The following is an 18,295-nucleotide window of genomic DNA, read 5'->3' as shown; positions in this document are numbered from 1 at the left end:
GTCAGCTACAGCTGAAGCCAAAATAATGAGCATGGATACAGGAGGCACAGTCTAGGCTGTGACTCCTTTGCAGAAAAGTTCACTATCGCTGCAGACAAACGATTACAAGAGGAAAACTAATGGAAAACCACCGAATCAGCAAATTCAAAATACAGTAAAAACATGCTTTCGCTGTGGATCCCCACAACACCTTGCAAGCTACACAGGATGTCCTGCAAAAGTAGCTCAGTGCAATCATTGCAAAAAGATTGGGCATTTTGCTAAAGTATGTCGCAGCAGCCAGTTCAAACAACAGGTGCATGCAGTTACAATACCAGATGTTACTGTGCTGAGCGTGAACAAAATCACTACTGCACATATTCCAGAAGAAATAAAGTGCACTGTAAATGTTTCCACCATACCCTCAGACAAATCACACTCTATTCAGCTAATGTTGGACATTGGCTTAGCAGTATCTATATTACCTTATTCCATCTATTTGCATTACTTTAACGATGTGCCTCTTACTGAACCCAAACTTCACTTGGTGTGCTATTTGAAAAACCATATTTCACTACATGGCTGCCTGCCAGCAATAGTTACTTTTGGTGATTGCTGTGTAACTGCAGAGTTCTACATTGTCCACAAAGGCACTCCTATCCTTGGCAGAGATTCATTGGCTGCTTTAAATCTCAGGGTAGTTAATGGACGAATTGATCTTCCTCAGCAAAGCATTCTTGCGGTACACACATCAGTTTCAGCTGGGACCCAACACCAGGTTGAGGAGAAACTCGGCTGTGCTTATGGTTTTATGCATAAAGTTAAAATGCGGAATAATGTGATGCCTGTACGACAGAAGTTACGGCGCTTACCATTTTCAGTCAGGGATGCTGTTTCAGAGGATCGTAGAAAACTTGTTCAAACGGACATTATGGAAGAGATTGACTCCTCGGAATGGGTTTCACCTATAGTAGTGATGGAGAAGAAGGGTGGAGGCATTCACCTTTGTGTGGACTTAAGGGAGCCAAATAAAGCTATTGTGATTGACATCCATCCTCTTCCTCACATAGAAGAAGTATTTGCAGAACTCCATGGAGCAAAGATGTTTTCTGTTCTTGATTTGAAGACCACATACTACCAGGTTATGTTGCATGAAGATAGCAGAGACCTCACAGCATTTATTACACGAGGGACTATTTCATTTTAAACATGTTCCATACGGTCTTGCATCTGCCCCAAGTGCCTTCCAAAAAATGATGTAATTGATTCTGAAGAATTAACATGGAGTTCAGTGCTATCTGGATGATATTATAGTGTTTGGAAATACTTGTGAGGAGCATGACAATAACCTGCAGTCTGTACTAAACTGCATCAGCAAAGCAGGCCTCAAGCTCAATAGGTCCAAATGCAAATTTAGACAAACTGAACTCTCTTTTCTGGGGCATACAATTTCACAGGCTGGACTAGAACCTGATCCAGATTATATCCTGGCAATTTCAAATGCTCCTCCTCCAACAGATTTGCAAACCTTACGTTCCTTCTTGGGTCTGACCCCCTGGTATGCACAATTCATTCCCAATTATGCTTCTGTCATTGAACCATTACGAGAATTACTACGGAGAAGTTCAATCTTAGTGTAGACAACAGATGCACAAGCTAGTTTCGAAATGGTGAAAGACTTGATTGTACATAGTCCAGCACTTGCACTATTCACTCCTGCATTGCCCACAGTTGTAACTATTGATGCTTCTGATTATGGACTTGGGGCTGTCCTCACACAAGTTCATGAGGTCAACACAGAGAGGACTGTTGCATTTGCTTCAAGGACACTAAGTTATGCTGAGAGGAAATATTCTACAGTTGAAAAAGAAGCACTTGTTTGTGTCTGGGCTACTGAAAAATGGAGAACTTACCTGTGGGGCCGCACGTTCAAGTTGCGCACAGACCACAGCCCTTTGACGACGTTGCTCACCACGAAAGGACTGAGAAGAGCAGGATATCGTATTGCTAGATGGCCTGCAAGACTACTCTCTTTCAATTATGAACTGGAATATAAGCCTGGAAACCAAAATGTGGTAGCTGATTGCCTTTCTCGCCTACCTTTGCCTTCACCAGATGGTCCACCGGAGGATGAGGATGTAGTAGTTGCGCTTATTACAAGCGCTCTTACTGCAGTTACAAGAGAACAATTTCAAGCTGCTTGTTCAGCGTGTCCAATTCAAGAAAAACTACGGGAATTTCTGACAAAGAGATGGCCCAGTAACCCTAAAAACCTTGACCCAGTTTTGCTGCCTTATTTTAGAGTTTGGGATGAACTTTCTTTGCTTGATGGCTGTCTGCTCTGAGGTACACACCAGCTACTTGTGCCAGAAGAATTACAGTCAAAACTCATACACCCGGCACACGATACTCATCAAGGAATTGTCAGAACCAGACAACGACTACGGAATCTGTATTGGTGGCCAGGGATGGACTCTCAAACTGAAGCACTCATAAAATCCTGTGTCACTTGCCAAAAGCATGATAAGACAGCAGTGACATGTATCCCTCCATTACAGCCTGTTCCTCTTCCTGAATCTGCATGGGAAAAAGTGGCGATTGACATTTTAGGACCCTTTGATACAGCTCCAAGTGACTGCCGTTATGCCATCACTTTAATAGACTATTTCAGTAAATGGCCTGAAGTAGCGTTTACATCGCAAATCTCTTCTGCTACAGTAATTAAGTTCCTCTCTTCGTTTTTAGCAGGGAAGGTAACCCCAAAGAACTGGTTTCAGATAATGGTAGTCAATTTTACTTCCTTGGAGTTTGAAACTTTTCTTGCAGAGAGGAACATTTTACACAGAAGGTCATCCCTATATTACCCTCGAGCCAATGGGGAAATCGAATGGTTTAACAGAAGTTTGAAAGAGAGTTTGCAAATGGCTAAACTGGAAGGGCGATTGTGGATACCCTTCACTACTGATTTCTTGCAAGCATACCGGGCTACACGACATGCCACAATGCAAAGATCACCCGCAGAGTTACTGCGTGGGAAACAGATGAATACTAAACTGAACATTGCTGGATTGTTAAAGTCACGACCTGATGCCCCAACCAAGGATGATATGAGAAAAACAGTTGAACAGAACCAAGCAAAGTATAAGACTCTCACAGACAAGTGGCGGGGTGCTAAGGAGCCAAAGTTTGGGTGTGGTTTCTTTGTTAGAATATGAAAACCTGGAATTTTATGCAAAGGGGACCATAAATTCATAGCTCCTCTTAAAATCGTAGAGAAGAAGGGACCTTACACCTATTGACTTTCTGATGGGCAGGTATGGAATGCTTCTTATCTTGCACCTGCCTATGCACCAAGAGGAGATTATGCCAACACCCAGTCTGTATTGGATGATTTCACCATAGTATCAACACAACAAGACATTGCACTGGAACCGGGGCTTGAGAGATGGCCTGTCAGACCCAGACGACCACCAGTCTGGACTAGAGACTATGTTATGTAGTATCTACAGTGTTTTCAGTGTAATATTTCTGCCAACAGTATAGTGTCTTGTTTCATATTTGTTCCTGTGGTTAGAACAACAATGTTTATTTCAATTGGGAGAGTTTCTTAAGAGAGGAGGGAATGTGGTGTTTAGATGCTGCTTGTAATTATTAGCACTGGCTGTTGGGAGTCTGAAAGGACAGAAAACCGGAAGGGGGGAGGAAGTTGAGGAGGCGGAGTGAGAACTACTGAGGGTGCAGCAGCAGCTTGGTAAAGAGGTTTCCACTTTAAAAATAAAGTCCTGTTGAAGTTTGTTAGTACCTTGCCTGGTTGCTACAACAATTGCCAATGAGAGTTTTGCCTGAATCAGCACTGTCGAACAAGGCTTTCAGCCTGCATCTTAGCATTACAAGGCCAAATTGTGATGTTCTGAAAATGTGACATAAGTGGAGATACTCTTTTAAATAAAACAATTACAATTAGGATAAAAATTGGCACATGTAAGAATTAAGCATTAAGTACTTCATACTCATAGTAAAAGTATTTTACTTGATTCTGCACTAAGAAGAGTACATTTTAGAAAAAGAGAAACATTGTGCAAGTACTGGAAGAAAATATCTGAATCTTAGAAATTCTTGCAGTATGTTTTATTCCATATGTTTATGATAGTCCCTCTATTGCCTTTTTTATCATCAGTGAAAACTATATATTTGGAAAATTTGACGCATTCTGTAAACGCTTGGAAAAGATTTCAGATATAAGCAATATCATGGAAGGCCTTTTAGAGCTACAGAATATAAAAATAGAAGGTATTGAAAAGATCAGTGCTCGTTACCAGATGATTGCGACAAACACCAAATCAAAAACCTATGACGTTCTGGATCACAGGAAACAAGAGGTACGTATTTCAGAAATAATAATCAGAAATGTTAAACACTCGTGAAAATCTAAATCAGTCACTTTAAACTATGCATTTCCTTGAAAATATGGTGGATTTTATAACAGTGTACAAAAGAACCAGTGTAAAGTTTATAACAATATCTGCATTAATTTGTTTATAATTCTAACAGGTTCCTATCTTATTAAGACAATTTTAAGTTGTTAGACATTCACCACTGGTAGTTGTACCCAGATAAGTGAACTAGTTGTTAATGTGACAGCTTAATGGCCCAGTGGTGCAAACACTTTTTCTTGTATCTTGAGCATATTTTATGCTAATTGGAAAACAAAACTTTTTCCTTTTTTTTTGAGATCCGTGAACCTTGAATCCCATCTGGAAAACCCTAACTCATGCATGCAGTGATACTGAAGTCAGTGGCACTACTTGCATCAGTAAGGATTAATTAGAGGAGGAAGAATTGAAGAATCAGGCCTGTAGTTAGCACTTAGGTGACTATTTTATGTGCCGTGGTAAAGCACAGAGCTCAAACTGGATTGTTTTAAAAGCAGTTCTTAGACTCTGTTCCATCAAAGCAGTTATGCATGTGCTCCAAAAACATGAGTAGTCTGATGGAAGCTAGTGTGACTACTCCCATATTTAAGGCCCCAGTTTCTTGAATCAGGGCCCATGTGCTTTGCTAGATCTGGACCATAATTACAACACATGAAAAATATTTTGACTTATTGCACTACCGTTCTTCCTAACTCATGGTTTGCAAATTTTTAAAATCGCTCTTTATATTTCAGGCCTGGAGCACTTCTGGACTGTGCTCTGATGTCTGTAATATTTGTTGTATGGTTGTCCACTGAAAATCATATTTGGATGCCTGCTGAGGTTTTGGGCTGTTTCAAGATCTCTAACTGCTATTATGGTTTTTTTGGCATTTCTACATATGAAATGATTGGGTGAGAGTATAGTATGGACTGCCCCTGTAGGGTGGTGGGTGTCTCTTGTGAGATGATGAAGGCACTCAGAATCTCACAGGATTCTTCACACTGGGCATTCAAGATAAATCATTATGGAAAGTAGTCCTGCTAACTGTTTCGTGTTTGCCTGATCTAGCATGTAAACTCCTGCGGGGGTTATGGGCTCTGTCACTGTACTGTTCTGTACAGTGCTGAATACACTTAATGGGAAGAATATGCAAATGCTGTATTGACTCCAAGAGGGTGGCTTTACATGAAAATTAATGGCATCATATAACCCATTTTTGTTTCTTTTTGTTTTGTTACCCTCTCCCCCTTTTCAGTTTGAGAAAGATTACCTTGAATTTAAGAATCAAATTGAAGGTTTGCACCAGTCAATGCAAGAATTAGTGGATTCTTGGTTTGAGAAATCTTTAACTGTGAGTAATTCTGCAAGTAAAATATCTGACCTTCAGAAGTGCTGGGCATCCACAAATCCTACTGAAATCTCTGCATGCTGCAGGTGTTCAGCATCTTTGGAAATCAGGCCACAATGCTTGTTCGGTGTGAGATAATATCAGAGGAGTTGAGCAGTATCGGCACACTCTTCAAGCTCAAGTGCACTCAGTCAGAAATATTGGAAATTTAAATACTGATAATTGTCAAGTGCCAATTTCCTGTTCTGTCTTCCTCACATCTTTTGTCCCTCTCATCTTCCCCATTTTGTTTCGTCTTTCTCTTTTCTGCCCCAGGCTCTTACTTCTTCCCTACTGATGCAACAAAATAGTAAATTGCTCCTCTTGGAGCATCTGTCATTAGCTCTCCAATTTACCTCACAGGCCCTGGGTCCTCTCTGCACCTCCAGACCTATCTGCAGTTTTGCTTTCCTTCTATTACTTCCTTTCAGTGCTTTCTGTCCTTCTGCTCTCTACTCCAGCTTACAGTTTGTCATTGGTACATTGGGGTGGAGTGGGCGCAGGGCCTGGGGTGTAGCAGGGGTTCGAGCACCCCTGGGTAACTAAGAAAGACGGTGCCTATGCTCCCCTCTATGCCTCAGAGCAAAGCGGTTGGTTGTTCCTTTTACACTGGCAAGGAAGACAGTTATATAAACACCTAAATTGACAGACAGATATTGTTAAGATGAATATTTCCCCCTTTTAAAAAGTGTATTAAAGATTGGCCCCCTATTGCTTCCAAAATGTTGGCTGGCTTTTTATTTTCATTCCTAATTGTGCTTACATTACAAGAATTATTAGGGGGAAAATGGGGAGTGGAAATTTAAACGAATTAGAATCAAGTTTAAACTATTCCAAGTGTTGCCCCTTTTTGACCTGAGTTGCTAGTCAAAGTTCAGAGCCCTGTGAATATTTCAGGTTGGGATAGTAATTGATGAAGGCCTCGGGTATTTTCCTTAATGTAATCTTGTTTCTTTATACTCTAAATATAGGAGGAACCAGAAACAAAAGAATAGTTTATTAGCTTATGTCCCCAAGCCTCTTTAGCCAACACCAGAGCCAAAAAGTTCTTTCTCTAGTTTTTTCCAAGGTCATACACTGTGCTCACAGGCTCCTGCTTCGTTTTTGGCCTTTCAATCTGTCTCTGTTCTGTTAAACTGTTCGTCTGTCTGTGTCTCACTCACGCACACAGTCACAATACTCAGTGGAACTCTCCACCCACATGGTGCTAGTTTCTGAGCAGGCTCTGTTTTGCCATGTTTAGATATGGGCTCTTAAGTGTTTCTTAGAACTATCTTAAGTGAAGAGTGCATTCACACATCAGTTTTAACTCAACCCATTATAAGGTTTCATCCAGTACATAGCACAAGACAGAAAAGAGCTGTACTCAGTTTAAAAAATATATTACCCAGCAGCTCATTTGAAATATTTTCTCAGTTGCATTTCTTATGCTCCTCCTTCCAGACTGAAATAAACAAAGAAATCAACATTGTGAGCTATGTCTTTAAAATCAGGACCAATTTTAGATTTGGGCCCCAATTCTAAAACAAGCTATGTGAGCAGACCTCAGTGCCTGCACAGAGCCCCACTGATGTCAGGAATCGGAGTCTTGATGAAGGGGGAAGTACTGCTCTACTTTCTCCTGAGGGAATTCTGAAAAAAAAAAAAGAAAAAAAAATTCTGCGCACAATATTTTAAAATTCTACTCATTTTATTTGTCAATAAATAAACGTGGAGGCTCCAGCATGGCAGTGGGGAGCACCTTGCAGGTCTCCTTCTTCCCCCCAGGACACAGACTGGGAGGTGAGGCTGTACCCAACACTGACACAGTGCAAGGACCAGGCCCACTCCAGAAACAACCTGGGGCCCTGCTCCTCCACGCCAGGCACACCAATTTCACAAGTGAGTGGGACAGAGTCTTGCACACATGCCCAGCCCTAGGTCCTGATCCATGTGTGTGGCAAGTAGGCTCAGACAGCAGGATGCAAGTGTTTAGGAGCTTAGTGTGGGTAGAGCCAGGTGTGGGGAGAGAGGGTTCTATGTGGGGAAATCTCAGTGCGGGCTGCTTGGTGGGGGCGTCCAAGTGCAGGGGGGGATCTGGATGCACAGGGGCTCGTTGGGGAGTTCCGGGTGCAGGGGGAATGGAACTCTCCAGGGGGGTCCAGGTGAAGGTGGTTAGGGCTCAGGAGGGGGGTGAAGTCCAGGTGAAGGTGGTTGGGGATTGGGTGGGTGTCTGGGTGTGAGAGGCTCAATGGGGCGGGGGGGTCCGAGAACTGGGTGAGTGGGGTTTGTTGGGGTGCAGATCTAGGTACAGCTGATTGGAGCTCAGTGGGGTGGGGGTCCAGATGTGGGGGGGGAGTAGGGCTCGGCAGAGGTTCCATGTGCAGGGGGGCTCTGGGTGCAGGGGGGCTCTGGATGCAGGGGGGGAGTCTGGGTAAGGGGGGTATGGATGCCTGGGCATTGGACATACAGAAGAGAAGCCCCCTCTACAGTGTCCCACCCCATGCTGAGGAACGATGGGGGCAGGATATGGGGAGTGGGGTGTGGAGTTTCCTGTAGCCGGGGAAGATTTCTGGGGTGGGTCCTGGTCCTGGTCCCAGCCACTCCTTGCAGGGGAAGAGGAACTCCTGTTGTTGCCCAGCTAGCCAGGACTAGCAACTGAGCCTGGTGCAGGGTTGGAGCCACCGGTTGGGGTGGCTGTAATTTACAGCTCTGCCAGCTGCTCCAGGCACCTGAAAAGACACCCCTGCCCTGCTGAGGAGCGGTGCGTCATTGATCTTGTGGCTTCCCTTTGCTTCTCCATCATTTTCTGCGAGGAAGCAAAGAAATCTGTGGGGGACATGAATTCTTCCCAGGTGTAGTGGCACAGAATTCCAGGAGTACTCTACACCAGACGTGTGTATGGCTAAATGACACTGATCATTTGGAGAAGAGTCAGAGAGAAATTAAGTATTGCCCCATTATCCTATGTAGGTAGCTCTTTTGACAAATCAGACTATTTTAAACATGATATTAGAGCAAAATGAGAATTTAATAAATTAACCTATTGGATAAGATTGTTCTATATTCACAATAAAATAACTTAACCAGTTATAAACACACAATGACAACTTATTAAGCGATTGCCATCTTGATGTAGCATTTACTGCAAATCTCCAATCTCTCTTTTTAGACTGAACAGATGTTGGGACTTCTGATGAAGTTTGAACACATTGGTAAAGACCATATTGATCTTACTGAAAAATATATAATCATCCTTCAGCGATACAGCCGAGATTTAGATCTGGTTCGAAAACTCTACCAGAAGCAAAAAGAAAATCCGCCTATGCCTCGTAATGTACCACCTGTAAGGATGAAACTAAGGCGAGAGAAAAAGATGTTTACTCTTTGTCTATTTTATGTTAATGAAAACATAAACTTAAATCTTGCTCCATTGCAGGTAACTGGGAAGATTATGTGGGCCCGGCAGTTGTTCAGAAAAATAGATCATCCAATGAAATTTTTTAAAAAGAAGACTGCACTTTTGAAGGTTGGAAATTAGTGGGGGGAATGCTAAATTCGGAAAAAAAAAAAAAAAAAAAAGGACATGCCAATAACATAGCTTACTTTTATCTCCCTTATATCCATTCCTCTGCAACTTTAAAGGCCTGGCCCTCAGATCCTAGTAGCTTCTGCCATACTTGACCACTCTAGCTTCTGACCTCTGGTGGCAATGCCAGTTCCCTCTGTGGCTCATCACAGCTGCTTCCCAATCACCTTCTGCTGCTTGGTCCTAGTAGGTAACTCAGGTCACTCCTTTTGTCCTCACCTGGGCCTACCCCACATTGCCCTGCGCTGTAGACCATTGTTTCAACTTCCCCAAAAGAAACAAATCAGTGAAATTGCACATGCCACGTCTTATATTACAGTGTAGAATTTTTGTAGGTAAGGTTGATAAAAATGAGAAAAGGAGTTTAAGAAGGTGTTTTAAAAGTTTCCTAATAGAATTTTAAAATATCTTTCTAAGTTGTTTGGCACATCTGATCCCCAAAATGGCTTGGCCTACAAACTCCACACCTGTTTGGTTTCATTGACCATCGTGAGGAAAGGCACAATCTAATCCATTATATGAGCGCAACATTATAAAAACAAATTTCTTGTGATTTGTAGACTCCGGAAATGAAGAAGGTAATTTGGAGCTACAACAAGATGGCTGCTGTTCTTTTAGAATTCGAACTTCTTTATCACAGAGCATGGTGCAGGTTTGCTGAGCAAGCTAAGAATGGACTGCATGCTTCATTACTTGTCAGACATCAAGAAACCAAGGTAAAGAAGTTAAAAGTTAAGAATAAAAGGACAGTGAAGTTTATTGCTTTTACTTTAATCACACACAAAAAACTATGTTTATAAAATGCCATTAAGATTGCTAAATAAAGCACTCTAAGGATACTCTGTGTGACCTTAATTCTGCCCCCTTATGTGTATATATTACAATACAGACTTTAATTGTTTGATCACATGCTAGTTTTTCCCACAGGATGCCTATCTCATTTAGTGGAGGATAGGTCCATCCATGGCTGTTAGCCAGGGATGCAACACCATTTTCTGAGTGTCCCTAGCCTGTTTGCCAGAAGCTGGGAGTGGATGACAGGGGATGGATCATCTGATGATTGTCTGTTCATTAGTTCCCTCTGGGGCACCTGGCACTGGCCACTGTCGGAAGACAGGATACTGGGCTAGATGGACCATTGGTCTGATCCAATATGACCATTCTTATGTTCTTATGTTAGAGCACATAACGGACAATACTCAGAGAATGATATAGTTAGTTGATTTATTTTTTTATCCTACTCTTTCCGTGTATAGACCCCATGTCTTATTTATTATACGTTGTCCAAAACCTGAAGCAAATATGTAATTATTAACTGCCTCATGGTCTTTTCTATGTTCATCAACACTATACTGAGTACCTCACAAACATCCATGAATTTGAGGTTGCAACTACTTGGTGAGATAGGAAAGTATTATTATCCTTACTTTATAGATAGGGATTACAGCACAGAGAGAGTAAGTCCAAAATATGCAATTTTGAATGCTTCAGTGGTTGGAAAACCCCCACTTTAGATACCTAGAACCTGATTTTTTAGAGTACTTAGCATTTTTTATAGCACTTTACATGTTCAAAGCACTGTACAGGCATTAATCCTTGCAACATCATTCCTCTGAAGTAGGTATTATCCCCAGATGGGGAAATGGAGATGTGACATGAGAGTGATTTACCTAAAGCCACAGAGTGACTCATTGACAGATTCAGAATTAGAACTCAAATTGTACTGATTCCCATCCCTATGCACATTTCTCCAGACAATGCTGCCTCATGTGCATGTGCCAAGTAGCTCTTACTGACTTCATTTGCATTTGTGAGTCCTTAGCTCTTTTGCATATTAGACCTTCTTTGACTCAGGTTGGGCAGTGTGTAGTGGTCCCTCACTCTCAGTTGGGAGGGAGGCCACTCCGCCTCACTGCATCAGGCAACAGTAGTTGGGCTCGGGCCCTGCTGGCTGGGGTCAAGCAACAAGCAATTACTCTCCTTGGGCTCAATACAAGTATAAGAAGATTACTTGTGATTTTGCTATCAAAAGGTATCAACTACTTGCTTGATTCAAAGTCCCTCAGAGTCAGTTTAAAAAAAAAATGAAAAAAAATCAAGCCTTGGCGATGCAGTCTTTTAAAAACCAAAAAACCCTACTTTCTTCCTCACACACACAGCATCCAGCTCTACCTTGGATAAGAAAGCTCCAATCAAGCCATGGCCAGACTGATATTCTTGGGCTTGGTCAGTTTGTCCAGCATTCCCTGTCCAAGTTTACTAGCAAACAATGAAATTATTTCCTCATTCCCAGTCTTCAGTGCCAAGTCATATGCTGATAAGCCTTTTTCATTCTTCTTTTTAATGTTTACATTACAGCTGTAAATACAGAACAGGCTGCTTAAGCTAAAAAAACAAAAAAAACACACAAAAAAACCAAGCAGTCTATAGCTTGCAGCCTCCTGTCTGAGGTAAACAACAGTTAACAGTCTGGAGCGCTGGCCCCCGGGGAGGGGCAGAGGCACAAGCAGTCTTTAGCCTAGAGCCTCCTGGCTACGGCAGACAGCAATCAACAATCTAGAGTCCACAGCCTCCTGGCTGGGACAACCAACAATCAAGGCAGAGGCCTTCCGTCCTAGCATGAGTGTGCTGCCAATCCCCAGATGTGAAGTAGTGGCAAAGGAGATAGAGGGATCTGGGCCCACCTTACTCCCAGCCCACTGGGTCCCAGCCCATGGCCCTATTAGTGGCAGGTGGTTCTGCCACTGGGTTGGCGGGGAAACTGAAGTATGGTGCCTCACTTCCTGGCACCATGGCTGGTCCAAAGTCTGGTTCCCCTGGCTACTTCCTACCCTACTTAGCTGGCACTGCTCTGTTAAGCTGGAGCTCCGTCTGGTTACCCCACAGTCGGGCGGTGGCCACTTCAGCCATTCCTCGGGGTCCTAACTCTCTTCAGTCTGTAGGTTGCTTGTCTGCTTGGCTGCTGATCCAGGGTCCCGAAGAAGGTTCGGCTCCCTAGAAAAGATGTCCGCCTCCTTCCCTGGTACAGCTGCAACTGAACTGCAGGGCCCTCCCTTTCTATTTCGTGCCCCTCCCCAGTACTTCTGACGAGGTGGGCGAGGTGGGTTTGGTTCTGCCCACCATGGGGAGGGTAGTGGTCTTTCACTCTCAAGTCTGGTTGGTATGATCTGTCATTCTCCCTCCTGTCCCTGGACCAGGAGAAGGCATTGGACAGGATGCACCCGGCTTCAGGCCCCAGTTTGTGGGCTTCCTCCAGGTGCTGTATGCCTCCGCGGAGTATTTGGTCAGGCTCAACTGGACCCTGACCGAGCCGGTCAGCTTTGGGCGGGGAGTACAACAGGGAAGCCTGCTGTCAGGCCAGCTGTACACACTGGCGATCGAGCCCTTCCTCTGTGTCTTCTATCGGAGGTTGACGGGCTTGGCGCTTCAGGAGCCAGAGTTGCGGCTGGTGCTGTCGGCGTACGCCAATGACATGCTCCTCATGGTCCAGGACCCGGGCGACCTAGTGTGGGTGGAGGCCTGCCAAGCGATCTGTTCGGTGGCCTCCTCTGCCCGGGTCAAGAGCTCTGGCCTGATGGTCGGAGACAGATGGCAGCCGAGTTACCTCCCACCTTCAAGCCATCCGGGGGATCGTGGGACCACTGCTCTATCTTGGGGTTTATCTATCCGCCACGCATCCTTCTCTGCCAGAGAACTGGCAGGATTTGGAGGCCAGGGTGGGTGAGCGGCTGCAGAGATGGACGGGACTCCTCTGGTGTCTCTCAGTGCAGGGGAGGGCACTGGTGTTGAACCAACTTGTCCCATCCATGCTCTGGCACCGGCTCAACACTCTGAGCCCGGTCCCAGGGATCCTGGCTAGGCTCCAGAGGGTAGTTCTGGAGTTCTGGCCAGGACTGCACTGGGTCTCTGCAGGGGTTCTGAGTCTTCCCCTGGAGGAGGGAGGATAGGGCCTGGTCTGCCTCCACAGCCAGGTCCATGTCTTCCGCCTCCAGGCCTGCAGAGACTCCATTATGCCACAGGTAGTCTGGTGTGGAACACGTTGGCGCATGCCTTCCTCTGCTGCCTCCGAGGGTTCCGATACAACCGGCATCTCTTTTTTCTCCAACCGAGGGGTCTTCTGCGAGACCTCTCTGAGTTGCCAGTCTTCTACCAGGACCTCTTCCTGACCTGGAAGCTGTTTTTGGCAACCAGATCCATTGTAGCCACTGAGGGGCAGACCTCCTTGCGGAGCCCCTGCTACACAACCCCTACCTTCACGTGCAGGTAGCGGAGTCCCCCTCAGTGCGCCAGAGGGTGGTCATGGCAGAAACCACCAGAATCTGAGACCTCCTGGACTACGACGGGGGGACTGGGTGGATCCCTGAGTGCTCAGTTGGTGCATGGGACTCTCCACCCTCCTGCTCTCCCTGCACGTGCTCCAGGAGGTTGGGGCAGCCTTGTCGCCCACCTCTTAGGTTTTCCTTGAGTGGGTACTGCAAGAGGGTGCTCCCCAATCACCCCAGGCCCTCCGGACCTTTTCATTGGACCCCTGTCCTGTGAGCCCTCCCGGCCCCCTTCCTTCCGCAATCCAAGTCAGCTGCATGCTCTGCAGCCAGTTTGCTTCTGAACCACGCCAAGGAAACAATTCTACATGCTTGTGCTCCACACGTTTCACTTCCTTACCCTCCTGTCCCGCCCTGATACCAAATGGCGGGACTATCTATGACCTGTGGAGGGTGAGGAACCCCAGTGAGCCAGCCTCTATTCCACTCTGGTCCCATGGCCTGCTGGGGATATCGGTTGGTGGCTCCTTCATGGAGCTGTGAGCACGGGCGTGTACCTGGTGTGGTTCACCCCCATCCCCGAAGCCTGCCCCTTTGCGGCATGAGGGAGAACCTGGGGCACGCTTATCTCAAGTACACCAGGTTACAGCCCCTATTCTGGCTCCTCCTTCTGTTGAACTTCTGGCTGCACTTTTCCCTACACCAGTTTATATTCTCAAACCCTGTCCCGGGCCCCACGAAGTTGCAAGACCACCTCGTCAGCTTCCTCCGGGACCTGGCCAAAGTGGCCATCTTCACCACCAGGAGGAGGATGCTAGAAGAGGGGGTGCTCTGTGAGTGTGGGGCCATTTCCGCTCCTCCCTGATCTCACATATCCGGGCAGAGTTCCTCTGGGCAGCATCCGCTGGCTCCCTAGACAGCTTTGAGGAGCAGTGGGTGTTGTCCGGGGTTCTCTGCTGGGTGTCCCCCTCTGGATCCCTAGTTTTGAACCTGTGACCTTCACTCCTGACCCTGTTATTCATTAGTTGTCACCTGCATTCAGTTGGTTTCTGGGTCCAGTGGTCCCTCCCGCAAGGCTGGGGGAGGGGCCTTTAGACATGGGCAGGTTTGTGCCTGCACACCTCCCAGGATTCCCAATAAAGCCTCACTATAGGCACCCAGAGATGAACACACAATTAGTGGCCACTGGCCACAATTAAATTTAAGGGACTTGCCCACATCACATAGGAATTCTGTGGCAGAGGAAGAGAGAGAATGGGCAACATTATGAGTGCCTGATTTTCCAACCTTAATAACATTCTATTAATGTCATTTTTAAAATTTAATATCCTAGTTTTTAAGAAAAGAAAAAAACGGTAAAATCACATCCAAATTTTATTGTGCCCAAATGTAACAACACCCTCCTCCTCTCCATTTGGAAGATCAGGCCTTTATTGTGGTTATTCTTGAGTTATTGACATAAAAATTAATTATTTTGAGTTTTACTCTTTTTGTGCCCAAATAGCTCAAAGGCTGCTTTGTTGTTAAAATATAACTTGTTTTGTTAGTTTCTGATGATAAGCAATTGTTTTGTTAATTTTTATTTTCATATTGGCAGGAATAATTTTCTAGCTTAGCAAGTTTTGGGTTTTCTAACCACAGTGTATGGAGAAAGAAGACTATTCTAGCCAATATTTGTATTCAAATGATGAAGATACAGTAAAAGATTCACAGAAAAATGAAGTCAGTGGGAGTTGCTGGTTGCTCAGTACTTGGAAAATCCAGTTACATATTGTGACAGGGCAAGGCCAGATGGCTATAGAAAAGTAGTGGGAGATAGATATATTAGCTCCAGGCTAAAGAAATCCCAATAGGACCAGGATAAGTGAAATGGCAGCTCCTCCAGGTCAATTAAGACACCTGGGGCCAATTAAGAACTTTCCAGAAGGCAGGGTGAATGCTAGGTTGATTGGGACACCTGAAGCCAATCAGGGGCTGGCTGAAACTAGTTAAAAGCCTCCCAGTTAGTCAGGTGGGTGGGCATGTCAGGAGCTGTGGGAGGAAGTTGTGCTATTGGAGAGACTGAGTAGTACTCACCATATCAGGCACAAGGAAGGAGGCCCTGAGGTAAGGGTGAAGTGGAGCTTGAGGAAGTGAGGGCTGCTGTGGGGGAAGTAGCCCAGGGAATTGTACATGTCATGTTTCTAAAAGGTCAGCTACCATAGCTGATACTATTAGGGTCCCTGGGCTGGAGCCTGGAGTAGAGGGTGGGCCTGGGCTCTCCCCCCCCCGCTTTGCCCCCTGATTAATCATTGAGACTGGGAGACAACAGAGACTGTGCAAGGAAGGATAACTTCTCCTCACCTCCCTCACTGGCTTATGATGAAAATGGCTCAGTAGACTGTGACCCTTGTCTCTAGAGAGAGAAGGGTTACGTGGAGGGTCACAGTGAGCCTCTGAGGCTAGTGAAATCCGCCAGGAAACGCGGGACCCACGGAGTCAAGGACAGAGCTTTGTCACAGTTTTGAGGTGCCTGAGTATGGGTTCAGGAGTCTAAATGTAGGCACCTGTTTTCAAAATCTTTGTCAGTCATCTGTACTACACTTTATACATTTTTCAGAAAAATCACACTGCCTATGTCACCACCAAACTGCCACTTTGTGTTCACTGTTGTTTTTTCCTCCCCTCCTGTTCTGGTGTGTAAAGGAATTATTCGTGAATTTGGATCCTATGGTCCTTGAAGTACTGTGTGAAACAAAATACCTAAAAAAAATGAATTTTGAAGTTCCAGATGTTGCCCTTGGCATGTGTGCAGAAGAAGAACAGATTAAAAAACAGCAAATGAAGTTAGTGAACTCTTAACTTGATTTCATCTTTATCTGGAAATTTTCTTTTGGATCTCATTTTTATCTGCTTTTTTTGGTCATTATAATAACTTTTCCTTGTGACAGATGTTAGTAGAGTCCAATGGAGTCTAAGTACATTTGCCCACCCATCTTTAATAATAATGTCCCCAGTGTAGTGATCCATGGTTTCCATCTCCATAAATACGTGATCATTAGAAAGCATCAATACTCTTTTCTTATGCCTTTTCCTTAAAGTCCCTTTGAACCCTTGCAATCATTCCAAAGGCAGGGACATTCACTCATATGCAAATCTCCATGTCTTGTGTGGCATATTAGGCCAAAACCATGCTGCATTGATGCTAGAATTATGGAGCACTGCTCTCCAGTTCTTCTCCCTACCAATTGTCCCTGCTACAATCCAGGTGCAGTACAAAGTACTGTCAATATACTATTGCTTGTGTTACTTATTTCTTTATTTTGGTGAAAAATCAATTTAGTTTATGCTGTCCCCAGATTTTCAGCTATTAATGTGTAGAATATTTTCCTGTTGACAATGGATAACTGCCCTATAGAAGTTGTCAGGGAAAAGCTGGGGAATTTGGCAGCTGGGAAGGGGAAATTGGGATTCATCTTTGAGTGATGGTCCCTGTTGTGTTCCACTATGGGTTATGCATGCACCCAGAGCTGGAGAATCTGAAAATAGTGTCCCTGGGCCTACATGTGCCCTGGTTCACTTCATGCCTCCATCCAAAGGAGTAAACAGTGGGACTGACTGACTTCCTTTCCAATTCCTTCTTACCGCTGCATGTTTTGGGTTGGAACCTCCTGTGTCCGTAGCTTCAGCTTCATTCTACAAAATAAGAATTTGATCTACTTTTATAAATAGTTTTAACAGTTTTTACAGTTTAGTGTTTTGGACTCTGTTTGGGTCCTGGACTACGCTTAGGACTCTGGGGTTCAAACTCTGCTCTTCCTGCCCACAATCCTCCTCAGTTAGTGATGACCACCAGTGCTACAGCTAGGTGCCAATCAATCTGCCAATCGTTATCCAGCCATACCAAAGAAGGGTGGGAACTTCGTCTCCACAAATACCTCATGGAAAAGGTCATGGAGAAGTCCGACTTTGTTGTGGGAGACTCTACCCCCCACCCCCAGGCCCTCTGGCAGGATCTTGTCAGGAATCCAGGAAGCACTCTCATAAGCATGAGACTAAGCCCTGGTGTACACTATGGGGTTAGGTTGAATTTAGCCACATTAGATCGGTTTAAAAATGACTGCGTCCACACAACCAACCCCGTTCCGTCGACCTAAAGGCCTCTTAAAATCGACTTCTGAACTCCTCCCCGACGAGGGGAGTAGCACTAAAATAGACCTTGCTGGGTCGAATTTGGAATAATGCAGATGCAAATTGACGGTATTGGCCTCCGGGAGCTATCCCAGAATGTTCCATTGTAACTGCTCTGGACAGCACTTTGAACTCCGATGCACTAGCCAGGTACACAGGAAAAGCCCCAGGAACTTTTGAATTTCATTTTCTGTTTGGTCAGCGTGGCGAACTCAGCAGCACAGGTGACCATGCAGTCCCCCCAGAATCATAGAGCGTAGAATGTTTCTACACTCCCTGTAATATCTCCGTCCCTGAGGTTATCGCAGATTAGAAGCGAAAAAAACGCACTAGCGATGACATGTTTTCTGAGCTCATGCAGTCCTCCCACACTGATAGGGCACAGCTTAATGCAGGGAGGCATTCAGTGGCAGAGGCCAGGAAGGAATTAAGTGAGCATGAAGAGCGGAGGCAGGACGCGATGCTGAGGCTAATGGGGGAGCAAATGGACATGATGAAGCATCTGTTGGGGGAG

The 18,295-nt window shown here is 45.0% G+C and overlaps 1 protein-coding gene across 1 annotated transcript in view; it reads left to right on the top strand.

Moving 5' to 3' along the window:
- LOC144260155 (dynein axonemal heavy chain 5-like) overlaps nt 1-18,295 on the top strand; it is a 259,923-nt gene that overhangs the window by 17,915 nt on the left and 223,713 nt on the right. Inside the window, exons 8-12 of the mRNA XM_077808714.1 lie at nt 4,157-4,358; nt 5,650-5,745; nt 8,933-9,106; nt 9,200-9,289; nt 9,968-10,065. Coding sequence (XP_077664840.1) covers nt 4,157-4,358; nt 5,650-5,745; nt 8,933-9,106; nt 9,200-9,289; nt 9,968-10,065 — 660 coding nt within the window. The remainder of the gene's footprint in view (nt 1-4,156; nt 4,359-5,649; nt 5,746-8,932; nt 9,107-9,199; nt 9,290-9,967; nt 10,066-18,295) is intronic.

The sequence above is a fragment of the Eretmochelys imbricata genome, chromosome 2, assembly GCF_965152235.1.
Source record: "Eretmochelys imbricata isolate rEreImb1 chromosome 2, rEreImb1.hap1, whole genome shotgun sequence".
Lineage (NCBI taxonomy): Eukaryota > Metazoa > Chordata > Testudines > Cheloniidae > Eretmochelys > Eretmochelys imbricata.
The sequence above is the reverse complement of the archived record's forward strand: the minus strand, read 5'-3'. Positions and strand labels throughout refer to the sequence as shown.